Below are 15,674 nucleotides of genomic sequence, written 5' to 3' on the forward strand. Positions count from 1 at the left end.
CCTGAGTAGCTGGGATTACAGGCACGCGCCACCATGCCCAGCTAATTTTTTGTATTTTTAGTAGAGATGGGGTTTCACCATGTTGACCAGGATGGTCTCGATCTCTTGACTTCGTGATCCACCCGCCTCAGCCTCCCAAAGTGCTGGAATTACAGGCTTGAGCCACCGCGCCCAGCGTGGATGTTTACTTTTTAAGGAAACTGTCAAAATGTTTTTCAGAGTGGTTGTACCATTTTACATCTGTGCTTTTCTGCATTAACTGACATGATTATATAATTTATTTCCATTAGCTTATTAAAATGGGTTACACTGATTTTTAGATGTTAAACTAGCCTTGCATAGGTGTATAATTCGTTTATATATATATATATTGCTGAATTATATTTGCTAATGTTTTGTTAAGGATTTTTGTGTATTTTTTTTGAGAGATACTGTAGTTTCTTTTTATGTAGTGTAAAACTGGCTTTCATAAAACTAGTTGGAAGTGTTCCCTTCTCTTCAGTTTTCCAGGAGAGATTGTATATAATTGGTAATATATCTCTTTTAGATGATTGGTCAAAGTCTGCAGTGAAACCATCTGGACCTGTAAATTTCTTTTGGGGGAGTTTCTATATTCATTCAATTTATTTAATATTAATAGGGCAGTTCACGTTATGTATTTAATACTGGATGAGTTGTAGTAGTCAGTGTTTTTCAAAGTATCTGTCCATCTCCTCTTACGTTTTCAAATTTGTGTATGTAGAGTTATTTGTAGCATTCCCTTATTTGCTTGATGTCTGTAGTGATATCCCTACTTTATTCCTAATACAGGTATTGCTTTCTTTTCTCTTTGCTTTTGTCAGCCTTTCTAGATTATAGAAGTTTATCAATTTTACTGATCTTTTGAAAGAACTAGCTCTTTATTTTATTGATTCTTTTTCCCTAAGGGTCTTGTCTTTTCAACTTAATTGATTTGTTTTAATTTTTATTATTTCCTTCCTTTTGCTTGCTTTGGGTTTCTTTTATTCTTAAATTCTTGAAGTGGTCACTTAGATTATTGATTTCAGACTTTCCCTCATTTTTAATGTATGCATTTGGTGCCATAAACTTCCCTCTCAGCAATACTTTAACTGTATTACACAAGTTTTCATGTTTTATTTTCATTCTGTTTGATGTATTTATAAATTTCCTTGAGACTTCCTCTTTGACCCATATTTAGAAATATGTTGCTTAGTTTCCCAGTGATTGGAGATTTTCCTTTTGATAAGGTAGCATTTTGCCTTTTATGTTAGAAATGATAAAGTTAGGATCCAAGATGTGTTAGAGGTCTGTTTATTTTGCTCAGGTAAGCACTTAGGTTCTCTGACACTTAAAAGATAATTCCTGTTAGGCAGATGTAGGAACTGTCTTTTTTTTTTTTTTTTTTTTTAATGTCATTTAGTGGAGGTGCTTTTTTGGCAGGTAGAATCTTATTTCACATGGGCAAGAAATATGGTTTTAGGCCACTATAAAAATTTCATCATGCATAGCGGCAGGAAATTTGAATATAAGATTAACATTGAACCAATGGTTAAGATGCGAAAAACTTTTCATTGAGAAAGTGGGACAAGAAAAACCTGCTTTAAAGAAGAACACTGTAAGAAGGTATTACATTGTTTTTGTTGGGTATTGCTTTTAAGCTCCATATCCAACAATAGAATTGTGATTTTTTAGCTGTTTGTCTATGTCCGTATATAAAAAATAACTTTTATATATTTTTTTTACAGATTGAAATTGTCAAAGAAGAATTTAATGAGCATTTAGAAGTTGTAGACAAGATAAACCAGATCTGCAAAAATCTACAATTTCATCTAAATAAAATGAAGACTTTTGAAGAGCCCCCTTTTGAAAAAGAGGCTAATATTATTGTGGATAGATGGCTTGATGTATGTGATAATTTCATTGACTGCAAATTTAATTTTGTTTCTGATTTTTTTGTGTATCTTTAGTATTTTTATTTAGTTACAAGATTCAGAAATACTCATTGTAAAAATGCTCAAATTATATAAAACTTAGGAATTAGTTTTACCCCCAGAGTTTGGCACTACTAACACATGGGTTCGTCATCTACGTATAAAAACACATACTCAACTTTAAAATAAGTTAGTTAATAATATTGCTGTTCATGCCATATCCTGATGTTTAACTGCATATTTAATATAATTTTGGTTGAGTAGTAATGATGTTACTACTTTTTATTAATTATAAACTAAGAACTCATCTGCGTTATATTTTCATCTGGGTTCTTAAAAGCACCCTTTAGCAAAACAAAATTGTGGTTTCGAAATTAAGAAGACTAGACCGGGTACATTGGCTCACGCCTGTAATCCCAGTACTTTGGGAGGCCAAGGCAGGCAGATCACAAGGTCAGGAGATCGAGACCAGCCTGGCCAACATGGTGACACCCTGTCTCTACTAAAAATACAAAAATTAGCTAGATATGATGGTGCATGCCTGTAATCCCACCCTCAGGAGGCTGAGGCAGGAGGATTGCTTGAACCTGGGAAGTGGAGGTTGCAGTGAGCCGAATTTGCATGACTGCACTCCAGCCTGGACTGTTGTCCAGTGAGACTCTGTCTCAAAAACAAACAAACAAACAAACAAAACCATGTTTGGCTGAAATAGTGGTTTTCAGACTTTTCACTGCTACATATCTTGCTTCTCTTTTTAAATTATGGTAGATAAATGAGAAGACAGAAGACTACTATGAAAGTCTTGGTCGAGCTCTAGCTTTGTGGGACAAACTTTTTAACTTAAAAAATGTCATTGACGAGTGGATGGAAAAGGCCCTTCAAAAAATGGAATTACATCAGTTGACTGAAGAGGACAGAGAAAGGCTGAAGGTAATTTAACAGATAAAATATATGCTTTTCTTGGTACACAATTGACATTTTTTTTTCTCTTTTATTTCTTATTATCTGCTAAGGCTCTGTCATCTGCACGGTTGACATTTTAGTATTGAGTTTGTTTTCAATGAACAGGGTGGAAAATCACAAAGAAATCTTTTTATTTCTTTTGTAATCCCTGAGAGGTTCTTGAACTCTGTCCTCTCCTTGCTGATATCCAGGGAGATACTAACAGGTACTATTCAACTGGAGTTCACAGACACCCAAAGGGTAAGAAGACTTTGGATGGGAAAAAACTGCATCTTTGTTATCATAACTAAAAGGTAGAACTTGTCTCAGTTATGAATATAGTGAACAAATATATTAGGATGATTATATGTTACTTTGTTATCAAGAAAATCACAGGTATTTTTGGCTCATTATTCAGTTGTTGTATCTGTTAACCTTACCACTCCTTTGAAAGTGTGGAATTTCGTAGGTCTATTGCTAGATCTTATTATATAATAGGGAAACATGTACTACTGTTATGTATCACAAATTGTTTTTAATATTTTGATAATTATCATTTCACTGTTTTTCTTTATAATCCTACCTTATTTATTTTACGCTTTGTTTAAAAAATACTATTACAGGAAAGGCCTATAGGCGTCACCAGATTGCCAAAGTGATTGGTAGTATGAAAAAGATGTAGCTCGTTTCCAATAAAAACTTAATTTATAAAAACAAGCTATCAGCCCTCCGGCTATAGTTTGTTAACCTCTGATCTAGACCATGATTGTGGACAGCCTTCTTCAGTATTTGAATTAAACAGTGCCTTATAAGGATTAGAAAAAATACATGGCTGAGTATCACCATCTTTATAGAACTTCAAGAAAAGCTGCTTTTTAAAACAACAATCTCAGGTTGTGGCATTTGGAAAGAATCGAAGTTACTTCTCTTTCAACTCTAGGGAGAATTATTTCTAATTGCTTGTTTGTTTACATATTATTTGTTTGGATCATATAAATTTGTTGTTGGCTGGGCACGGTGACTCATGCCTGTAATCCCAGCACTTTGGGAGGCTGAAGCAGGTGGATCACTTGAGGTCAGAAGTTTGAGACCAACATGGCCAACATGGCAAAACCCTGTCTCTACTAAAAATACAAAAATATTGGCTGGGTGTGGTGGAGTGTGCCTGTAATCTCAGCTGCTTAGGCTGAGGCAGGAGAATTCTTGAACCTGGGAGGAAGAGGTTACAGTGAGCAGAGATCGCACCACTGTACTCCAGCGTGGACAACAGAGGGAGACTTTGTCTCAAAAAAAAACTGTCTTGCTAGGTCAGAAAATAGCCAACTGTTGCCAGTTATATATGGTTCAATGTAACATAAAAATTCATGCTAATATCTCAAATCTTACTTTGTCTCCAGTTCTCACTATTTTATTCACTTGTCAATTCATGTGTTTAGTTTTACACTTTTGGAAAAAGTTTTTTAAGAGTTTGGAGGTTACAAATTTCCTAGATATATTATAATAGGTATTAAGTAAAACTATGATTTTTCTAAGTATAAATAAATCATTTCTAAGAGTCCTTTAAATTTGTCTTGGATTATGGGTTGTTTAAAAATCTGAAATTAAGGATTATAAACTGACAGCTGTGGGCCAAAATCTGCTAAAGTTGCGTGTGTGTGTGTGTGTGTGTGCACATGTGCAGGTGCTCATACACGGGGTTTGCAATTTACAAATATATTTATGAAATTTCTTTTTTTTTTGAGATGGAGTTTTGCTCTTGTTGCCCGGCTGGAGTGCAGTGGCTCAATCTTGGCTCACCGCAACCCCCACCTCCTGGGTTCAAGCCATTCTCCAGCTGAGCTTCCCAAGTAGCTGGAATTATAGGCATGTGCCACCATGCCTGGCTAATTTCGTATTTTTAATAAAGACGAGGTTTCTCCATGTTGGTCAGGCTGGTCTCCAACTCCTGACCTCAGGTGATCCACCCACCTTGGTCTTTCAAAGTGCTGGAATTATAGGTGTGAGCCACTGCACCCGGCCAACAAATATATTTATGAAATTTAATGCCTTAAGGCAGACCATGCAGTCACTTGTGGTGCAGGCCTAACCTTTCTCTTGTCTTATACCTAGAAAGACAGTCGGTTATAGCACTTGCCGGCCCCTGAAGGCACTTGGTTTTGTAACTTCTAGGACTCTGACAAAACACAAATGATCTGTGGGAAATTCAAGGGCTCTCAGTTTCTATATATAAGCAGTAGTAATTATGGGTACCAGAAAATAAGGTATGAAATAAAAAGACACTATCCTTTAAAATTACATGTTTTAGGAAGAATTACAAGTCCATGAACAAAAAGCTTCAGAATTTTCTCAAAGAGTGGCTGAAATACAGTTTTTACTCCAAAGCAGTGAAATACCTCTTGAATTGCAGGTAAGAATTTTTATTTAAAAGTTTCAGTTATTGAGGCCTCAGTGAGCTATAATCGTATCACTGCGCTCCATCCTGGGCGACAGAGCAAGATACCCTGTCCCTAAAAGAAAAAAAAAGGCTCAATTAAGGATTATAGCAGGGCTGTCCAGTCTTTTGGCTTCCCTGGGCTGTATTGGAAGAAGAATTGTCTTGGACCACTAACACTAATGATAGCTGATAAGCTTAAAAAGAAAGTCGCAAGAAAATGTCATAATGTTTTAAGGAAATTAATGAATTTGTATTGGGCCATGGATGGGACAAGCTTGCCCTGTAGCCTCTAAAACAACATTTATAAACCATTCTAAACATTAAAGCCTAAATTAAAATTAGGATCATTTATTCATTCCTATGTTAAGTCCAACCAAATTTTTAATAGTTGGTATAAATACATTTAATCCTTATTTAGCATGAATGATACTGTATTTTTAAATTCCTTTATTCTCCGCTCACCTATTTCACAGGCTTCAGCGATGGAGGGCAGATGTTGCCTGAGCTTCTGTGTAAAGTAATGATGCTTTCCTATGTGTGCGTAGGAGCGAAAGAGAATTTCGCTCAAGTCATCCTATGTTTATTATTTGCTAGATGGAGAGAGAGAGAGAGATTGCCTCAAGAGCGATTTTCGGTTGTGTGAAGAGATTTGTTTTTGTTTTCCTTAGGTCTAGGTACATAGTGGTTGAATATGAATGCTGGAATTAAGACCTTCTGGGTGAGGTTCTGGCTGTACTACCTACCAGCTTTATGAGTTTGGACAAGTTACTTAATATTCTTAAGCCTGTGTTTTCTACACAAAGTGCTTACCACAGTGCTATATGCATCATAAATACTCAATAAAAAGCTGGCTAATTTTTTTCTATATGTTTGAATCTCATCTATATGTTTTTCTTTATATTTTATCTCGTGAGCACCATGAGACAGCATCTTAGTTGGTACGCTAGATTAGACTTGTGTTGGGTGAAAGGATCAAGTTTGTCTCTTAGAAAAAAGTCGGGATATCCATTTCAGTTTTTTTTTTTGTTACGCTTTATCTTTAAAGGCAAAATTTGAATTTTATCAGTGATATTGAAAAATGTAGAACAATGAGAAGAATGCGTTTCACATTGAAATGAAGTAACGTCAACCCATTCTCTAGCAATGTAGTTGTCTTAAATCTAGTTAAATAACGACCATTACACTACTTCATGTGTTTCCTGATTTCAGGTCATGGAGTCCTCTATTTTGAGCAAGATGGAACATGTGCAAAAGTGTTTAACAGGAGAATCCAGCAACTATGCACTCAGTGGCAGCACTGCTGAGCTAAGGGAGGATCTCGACCAAGCCAAGACTCAGATCGGGATGACTGAGTCCCTCTTAAAAGCCCTGTCTCCTTCTGACAGCTTGGAGATCTTCACTAAACTAGAGGTGCTACCCAACTGCTTGTCTTCTGCAGTTCAGATCTATTTTCACACTATTTGCAGTGGTCTTAAGCTCTTAGAGTTAATAAAAATAGAAAAGAAATGAAAGTCCAAGAAGAAAACCTGTTTTTGTATAGTTAGCATTTTTACCTTTGAATTGCCTTGCTGATGATAATTATTTGATATTAACTTGGCATTGTATCACACATTTACTAGCAAAGAGAAAGTGAATCCACTCAACGAAGAGAGTCATTGAGATTTTTACAAAACAATTGAGATCTAATATGCTTTGTGTAAATTGAGCCTGTTTTTAAGACTTAATGGTTGTTGTTGTTTATTTATTTAGGAGATACAACAGCAAATTCTGCAGCAGAAACACAGTATGATCTTACTTGAGAATCAAATAGGTTGTCTGACTCCTGAACTTTCTGAATTGAAAAAGCAATATGAAAGCATCAGTGATTTATTTAATACCAAAAAGAGTCTTCTGCAAGATCACTTTTCTAAGTTACTGAATGGTGAGTGCAATGTTTCTCTTATTTTCTTTCTGGAACTCTTGAAGTAAGAATGTAGTACTGTGAACACAAAGGCTAATCTAAAGCCTGACTTAGAGATGGTTTGCACAGACTACATTTAAAGAAATAATAATTGACAGATCTTTTGGGAGAAAATACTGATTTATGCTTGACATAAATAACATCTAGTTCTCGCAAGCTCCAAATCTTTCTTTCTTGAAGTTAAGTCACCAAGGTCCTAGTGTTTGACCTGCTCACTGTGGTTGGTGAGTCTGGGGAAACACTGTGTACCGGCTGCCCGGGCAGTGTCTCTGAGAGTCCTGTATGCTTGAAAAAGATGTTCACTATAGAAAATACACTATAATTACTCTCTAGGATTTATTAGCCCTGAACATTGGGTTTTAGAGTTTATCACTAGTTTCACAATGATGTGTATCTATGGCATGGGAAACAAGTTTCAAAAGCTCTCGCTTTAACAAAATGCGTGAAGTCTTCCTTGAATGAATCGAGCTTTCTCCCCTGCAGATCAATGCAAGAGTTTTAATGACTGGTTCGGCAACATTAAAATGAATCTTAAGGAGTGTTTTGAATCACCAGAAACAAAAGGGAGTGTGGAACAAAAGCTACAAAAACTTTCTGTAAGAGATATGTGCATTTTTAATAAAAATTTTCAATACTAAAGTACTGGAGGCATGGAACTATATCTAAATAAATAGGGAGGCCAGGCCTGGTAGCTCATGCCTATAATCCTAGCACTTTGGGAGGCTGAGGTGGGTGGATCGCTTGAGCTCAAGAATTCAAGACCAACATGTGTCTCGAACCTTGGTGAAAGGTTCACCAAGCTCATAGTGAAACCTTGTTTCTATAAAAAAAATAGGAAAATAGCTGGGTGGGGTGGCGAGTACCTCTAGTTCCAGGTGGGAGGATTGCTTGAGCCTGGGAGGAGGAGGGTGCAGTGAGCTGAGATCACGCCACTGCATTCCAGCACTCTGGCCTGGGTGACAGAGTAAGACCTTGTCTCAAATAAAAAAGAAATAAGAGTAATAATTATTTTGACTTCCTAATATTTTCACATAAGAGATAATATTCCCGAATAACTTGGCCTTTTCCCAAATATTTAAGACTCTATTTATTGGGTATGTGTACAAATGGCTTACAGAATCTCTACTCTTACATTTATTCTAAGATGCTGCTTACTTTAGTGCCCACTGGTGAATTCAGTTGTTTTGAAATCATATTTGATAAAAAATAAAGATCTAATTTGGACTTTAAAATCCCCTTTCTTGAAAGAGGTCTCTTGACTTGCTTATACATCTTTTCCCAGTTATATTTCTTTTAAAAATTGCCACTGAACTTCAGTACATTTCTGGTTGGAACGTAGTGGAGGATATCCTGAAATGAAAGGCAGAGAGCACGGGGTGTATGAAAGGCCTATGGTGCCCTAAAATCTTGGTCACTTTAGGGTAGACTATCTATATTACTTTAATGTCTTGATGATGAGTTAGATTCTTAAGCTTATCGATGGCACTAAATGTTCACTGTTGAATTCCGTGCTTTGATGGTACCATTCTTTACTGATAGAATCACCTGTCTTCTCTTTTAATAATTTGAAGCCCCATCTTTTTTTGTTTGCTTGTTTGCCTTTAGGTTCGCCTATTGCATGGGCCTTAACAATTGATGCCCAAATCTTGAAACATGAACATTGAAGTAAAATTCTGATTTGGGCAGCATTAAATAGAGAATAGTCTGTGGAGAAGTTGAACACAGCCAGGATAGGGAAATGTCGCTTTCCTGGTGTTGCTCCTGCTAACCTTCCTAGTGGCTCTTATAACTTTGCTTGATATAATTCCCAGGAAGTCAGAAGCTAATGTAAATGTACACATGCCATCTAGAACTACTATAAATCATGTGCCATTGGAGATGGCCACATCTCCCTCACCCTTCTTTCATATGGGATCTTTAAAAGGTGGTATGTCTGTGTGCTGGTTTGGAAAAGGGTCGTAAGGGTGGCAGAGACCATATTCAGACTTGCCAGGAGATCGTAATGGACTTTTTTGTCTTTCTGAAGGATTTCTTGACTCTTGAAGGAAGAAACAGTAAAATACAGCAGGTGGACAGCGTCCTGAAGCATGTGAAGAAGCATCTACCCAAAGCACATGTGAAGGAGCTTAGCAGTTGGCTTGTGGGTCAGGAATTTGAATTAGAAAAAATGGAGTCCATATGCCAGGCTCGAGCAAAGGAGCTTGAAGACTACTTGGAACACCTACTAAGGTAGGAAATAAGGGTGATCTCTAAGTAACATGTTTTCTTTTTCTTTTTTTTTTTTTTTTCTGTTGTTACCCAGACTGCAGTGCAATGGCATGATCTCGGCTCACTGCAACCTCCACCTCGTGGGTTCAAGCAATTCTCCTGCCTCAGCCTCCCAAGTAGCTCAGCCTCCCAAGTAGCACGCACCACCATGCCCAGCTAATTTTTTTTGTATTTTTAGTAGAGACGGGGTTTCACCTTGCTGACCAGGATGGTCTTGATCTCTTGACCTCGTGATCCACCTGCCTCGGCCTCCCAAAGTGCTGGGATTATAGGCATGAGCCACCGAGTAACATGTTTTCTAACTGTATCTTTATTTGTACTCTTCCTCAGTACAGAGAACACTGGGATAGGCAGTACACACAAATTTCAAACACAAAAGACATACTTTTAAACCCAGGTTTGGTTCTAGGAATATAAAAATTTGGAAAAAATCTTCAAATATCTAATGTAGCAAAGGTTCATGGGATAGGCTGAAAAACGTTTTCTGTTTCCTGTTCTCTATGAGACATTTGTGTGGTTTTATTTAATAATATAGAACCCCAGTATCATCTAGTCTGTAATTTAGATTTTTGTTACAGGTTAAATTCTCTCTAAACTGTAGCAAACATACATTGTAAAAACCTGGTTGACTCACAAGATTGTGTCATTCTTTTCTTCAGTATAAACACTCTTTGCTTATTTTGTATTTAAACATGTATAATGCTCTTTTAGACTCCAGGATGACCACAGAAATCTGAGTAAGTGGTTGAGTAATCAAGAAGAGAAATGGAAAGGAATGGAAGAATCAGGAGAGAAAACTGAGCTGTTCTGCCATGCTTTAGCTAGAAAGAGGTATAGCTGATTTTGTGTGAAATACGTTAACTGGGAATATGGTTTCTTCCATCATGTGGTTACTCCTATAAACTTTAAATGATATTTGGAATTTATAGGGAACAGTTTGAATCGGTGGCCCAGTTGAACAACTCTTTGAAGGAATATGGGTTTACTGAAGAAGAAGAAATAATAATGGAAGCAACATGTTTGATGGATAGATACCAAACATTATTGAGACAACTAAGTGAAATTGAGGAAGAGGATAAGTTACCACCCATGGAAGACCAGAGCTTTAATGATCTTGCACATGACGTAATTCATTGGATAAAAGAGATTAAAGAGTCCCTTATGGTTTTGAATTCATCCGAAGGCAAGATGCCACTTGAGGAAAGAATCCAAAAAATCAAGGTATAACTATGGAAACTAAATTTCAAAGTCAGAGTGAACTCTAGTATTAAAAAGATTTAGAGGAAATCTGTAAAGATTTGCTTCTTAATGGAAAATAGGATCACTGTGAAATGGTTGAAGAAATTCAGATAACTGAGCTTGCAAAAGAGAAGGATTGTGATGGATCTAAAATTATTTTGATGCATATGAAAGAGTGAAAGCATGTCCTATCTTGGAGAGAGCAATGCCTATTGTCCATTTTTACTGAGTGCTGCAGAAGAATTGACATTGGATCAGAGCAGCTAGTGGGAGGGAGTTTGGGGGCATGTCAGTACAGCAGAAGCATCAGCAATGTCGAGTCAGGGGAATTCTTCAGAGTGGATGTGTATGGTTCATAAAAGATTACTAGATAGTGGGTGGGAAAAGCAAGGAAGTCTCAAGCTCCCTTGGGCTCCCTTTTTATCTAAGGGGAGATTCAATAAACATTTTTTTTTTTGAGACGGAGTTTCGCTCTTGTTACCCAGACTGGAGTGCAATGGTACGATCTCGGCTCACTGCAACCTCCGCCTCCTGGGTTCAAGCAATTCTCCTGCCTCAGCCTCCGGAGTAGCTGGGACTACAGGTGTGCACCACCATGCCCGGCTAATTTTTGTATTTTTAGTAGAGACGGGGTTTCACCATGTTGACCAGGATGGTCTCGACCTCTTAACCTCGTGATCCACCCACCTCGGCCTCCCAAAGTGCTGGGATTATAGGCTTGAGCCACTGTACCCGGCCCTCAATAAACATTTTTTAAAATTAAAATTTAATTATAGTAAATTTAAAATATCAATTACTAGATAAAAATACAAGGGACAGGAGCACTTGTGCTTAAAGGGAACTCAAGGAAATCACATTCACTCAAAAATCGTGAGCTCTGATGGTTGGTGAGACTTAGTAAATAATCAGAATCATTTGGGATTATATCCAGACATTTTCCCATAAAAAGTGAGAATGAGAATTAATTATGTCATGGTAGAGAAACAAGAGTTGGCCTGAGGGACACTGCATTTTCCTATGGGCAGTCAAAAGTCTGTGCTTAGGTTATAACAGTGTCTTGTCAGATTGTTATTTATCCATCCATAAATAATAGAGTGGATAGGAAGAGGTTTTGCCAGGATTGGGGGGGCGCATAAAGAAAGTATTGAAAATCTAGAGTAGAACAGGAATGCAGTCAGCTCACACTGACAAATATTTATGGAGAACTAACTCTATATAATGTAAAGGGAGATATCTTTGTCTTTTGGGTACATATAAAAATGAAAAGATTATGTTGAAATATATACTGCAGTTAGAATCTCTATATAAAACTTACAAATATATAGTATCTCTAAATAATACAGATGACATTATAAAATATTTTTTATTTAATTCAGGAAATAATTTTGCTGAAGCCTGAAGGGGATGCCAGAATAGAGACCATCATGAAGCAGGCAGAGAGCAGTGAGGCCCTGATGGTTCAGAAGACCCTCACTGATATCAGCAACCAGTGGGACAACACACTCCATTTAGCTAGCACCTACCTAAGGTAAAGGGCATGCCTGCACCACTCGCATCATTTTCCACTGCCCAGTGAAGCCGTAACAAGTATGTTTTGTCTGCCTCCTGGGTTTGGATATAGTATCTGCTGGAGAGAAAGTCAGGCATGTCAGGGACATCCACAGTGTCAGAGACAGAAACCAAAACTAGACAGCCTCATTATCTGCATGGTATCACTGTAGAATAATTCTCTTAAATATTATTTTAAGAAATTCTTAAGTATGTGAACATTGATAAATGTTGGCTGAATCCAATGGATGTAATTCTAGTGCAAATTCTTAATTCATATCATGTCCACAATGGTACATTTAATATTTAGAAATGTGGATTTTCTGTTTGTCTGAAGAGCCTATCAGATCCTAATTTTAAGCTATAGAAGGCATAAACTAGTTCGTTGGTTAATATACTTTTTGCTTTATGAAGAAGTGAAATATGGGAAACTATAATTTCTTAAATATGATAGAAACTGTTGGGACTTGTTTGAAATCTAAATTATGAAATAATCTCTGGTCAAATTATGTAACAGAAAATAATTATTTTGATTAATACTCAAATAATTTCTGTCTTGGTTTCTGAGCTAAACAGTGTTATTTAGAATGTTCTAATATCAAGAGTCTCTGGGAAAAATTTATAATAGTGTTATTTTAATTTTTATTAGGATGTATGCTACATTATAATATGCAACATGCTAGTTCATTTTGCTAAATGTCATTTCATTTGTAAAATATTTTGTGAAATTTAGCCATCAAGAAAAGCTTCTACTAGAAGGAGAGAAATATTTACAAAGTAAGGAGGATCTGAGATTGATGCTCACAGAACTGAAGAAGAAACAGGAAGCAGGCTTTGCTCTACAACATGGGCTGCAGGAGAAGAAAGCTCAGTTAAAGATTTATAAGAAATTCCTCAAGAAAGCACAAGATTTGACATCCTTGCTAAAGGAGTTAAAATCTCAAGGTAATTACCTCTTGGAGTGCACTAAAAATCCCAGCTTCAGTGAAGAGCCTTGGCTGGAAATAAAGCATCTACATGAAAGTCTTCTTCAACAACTGCAGGTGAGGTGGTCAAAATAATTCTTTAAATGATTGTCCTAATTATACATAAGTATGCAAGATATATGTGGAACTTTCTGTTGTTCTTTTTATTTTATTTTATTTTTTTGAGACAGGGTCTCACTCTGTGCCCAGGCTGGAGTCCCATGGCATGATCTCAGCTCACTGCAGTGTCAACCTTTGTGGGCTCAGGTGATCCACCCACCTCAGCCTCCCGAGTAGTTGGGACTACAGGCACATGCCAGTATACCCGGCTCATTTTTTATTTTTATGTTTTAGATGGGGTTTTGCAATGTTGCTTGGGCTGGTCCTGAACTCCTGGGCTCAAGCGATCCTCCTGCCTTGGCCTCCCAAAGTGCTGGGACTACAGGCGTGAGCCACCACACCTGGCCTTTTGTTCTTTTGCAAACTAAGGGCCTTCTAATTTAATTGATCTTATTTATTTATGTATTTTTTTAATTTTTAGAGACAGTGTCTTGCTCTGTCACTTAGGCTAGAGTGCAGTGGTGCAATCAAAGTTCACTGCAGCCTCAAACTCCTAGGCTCAAGTGATCCTCCCACCTCAGCCTACATAGTAGCAGGGAGTGGAGGCATACGCCATCATACCCCTCTAATTTTTTTATTTTTGTAGAAATGGCGTCTTGCTTTGTTGTCCAAGCTGGTCTAGACCTTCTGGCCTCATATGATCCTTCTGCTTCAGCCTCTGGAGAGCTCGGATTATAGGCAGGAGCCACCATACCCAACTCCTAATTTATCATTTTTAGATGAAAATTCTAACTCGCGACTGGGTGTGGTGGCTCATGCCTATAATCCCAGCACTTTGGGAGGCCGAGGCGGGTGGATCACGAGGTCAAGAGATCGAGACCATCCTGGTCAACAAGGTGAAACCCTGTCTCTACTAAAAATACAAAAATTAGCTGGTCATGGTGGTGTGCGCCTGTAGTCCCAGCTACTCGGGAGGCTGAGGCGGGAGAATTGCTTGAACCCAGGAGGCGGTGGTTGCGGTGAGCCGAGATCTTGCCATTGCACTCCAGTCTAGGTAACAACAGGAAAACTCCATCTCAAAAAAAAAAAAAAAAAAAAAAAAAAAGAAAATCCTAACTCACAAGGATAGAGGAGTAAATCCAGCTCATTTTGCTAGTGTATTATTTGGTGATGGTATTATATTCTTATCAAACCTCCCCTCTTCAGGGGTAGAATGGGTTAAGATTTTTCAAGCATCTCTGTGAAGGTCACAGTGTCAATATTATCCATCCATCCATAGTCTGTTGTTAGTAGTTTGCATCTGTTATCTTATATCCACCTTCTTATCAGTGCCCCCCCCTCACATCTTTCTGCACAATCTTTAGTAAAATAATTACGAGGTAGGCCAGGCACGGGGGCTCGTGCCTGTAATTCCCAGAACTTTGGGAGGCCGAAGTGGGCAGATCACGAGGTCAGGAGATGGAGACCATCCTGGCCAACATGGCAAAACCCAGTCTCTACTAAAAATACAAAAATTAGTTTGATGTTGTAGTGAGCACCTGTAGTCCTGTCTACTCAGGAGGCTGAGGCAAGAGAATTGCTTGAACTCAGGAGATGGAGGTTGTAGTGAGCTGAGATCACACCACTGCACTCCAGCCTGGTGACAAAGCAAGACTCCATCCCAGTAAAAGTAAATAATTACGAGGTAAAATGTCAGCTTGTCATGAGAGAGTATGTTCTTTTAATAGAACTGTCTATAATTCTTTGCACACTGAAAGTCAGATTCCATGTAAAGATTACCTGGGTAAGAAATCCTGCTTGTAGAAAAGTTGGGCAGGGATTAAGATAGACCTGTTTTCTGTAAAGTGTTTAGTTTAGTGGTTGCTGCTTTTTGATCAGGTATGGGCATTGTGTTTTCCTATCCCAGGGAGAGAAACTAAAGGTGGCTTTACATTTGAGTTAGGATTACATTTTCCTAACATACAGTTTGAAGTTTGGTTCTTAAGACACGAATCTGAGGTTAGTTTGATCTCATATGGTCTCATTTCCCAGAGTAGAAATTGGTAGTTGGTTTTAGTGCAAAGGATAATTAAGGAAGTCGCTTTATTATGAATGTTTGGGATTTAATGATATAATTTGTAGCTATTTCATTTTATAAACATCTTGACAAATTATCTTCATGAAGGGGAAATGCAAGCAAAGAAGAATGGAAGAAACCAATTGTTTTCAGTAAGAGTTATTTTTGTGGGGGGATGGCGACTTTGCAGTGAAATATCTCAAACTCTAAAATCTTTCCTTTAAGAACTCTGGATAATTTATAGCCATATTCCTGTTTCAAGATGAAACTT

General features: G+C 37.5%; 1 protein-coding gene across 6 annotated transcripts in view; it reads left to right on the forward strand.

The window, feature by feature from the left end:
* Window positions 1-15,674, forward strand: part of SYNE2 (spectrin repeat containing nuclear envelope protein 2) — a 378,817-nt gene that overhangs the window by 170,447 nt on the left and 192,696 nt on the right. For all 6 annotated transcript variants that reach the window (XM_035260694.3, XM_035260695.3, XM_035260693.3 and 3 more), the window contains 11 exons: window positions 1,746-1,904; window positions 2,700-2,861; window positions 5,179-5,280; window positions 6,517-6,717; window positions 7,057-7,228; window positions 7,751-7,863; window positions 9,294-9,496; window positions 10,247-10,366; window positions 10,465-10,756; window positions 12,151-12,302; window positions 13,056-13,365. In XM_035260694.3, coding sequence (XP_035116585.3) covers window positions 1,746-1,904; window positions 2,700-2,861; window positions 5,179-5,280; window positions 6,517-6,717; window positions 7,057-7,228; window positions 7,751-7,863; window positions 9,294-9,496; window positions 10,247-10,366; window positions 10,465-10,756; window positions 12,151-12,302; window positions 13,056-13,365 — 1,986 coding nt within the window. The remainder of the gene's footprint in view (window positions 1-1,745; window positions 1,905-2,699; window positions 2,862-5,178; window positions 5,281-6,516; window positions 6,718-7,056; window positions 7,229-7,750; window positions 7,864-9,293; window positions 9,497-10,246; window positions 10,367-10,464; window positions 10,757-12,150; window positions 12,303-13,055; window positions 13,366-15,674) is intronic.

This window comes from Callithrix jacchus, chromosome 8, assembly GCF_049354715.1.
Source record: "Callithrix jacchus isolate 240 chromosome 8, calJac240_pri, whole genome shotgun sequence".
Lineage (NCBI taxonomy): Eukaryota > Metazoa > Chordata > Mammalia > Primates > Cebidae > Callithrix > Callithrix jacchus.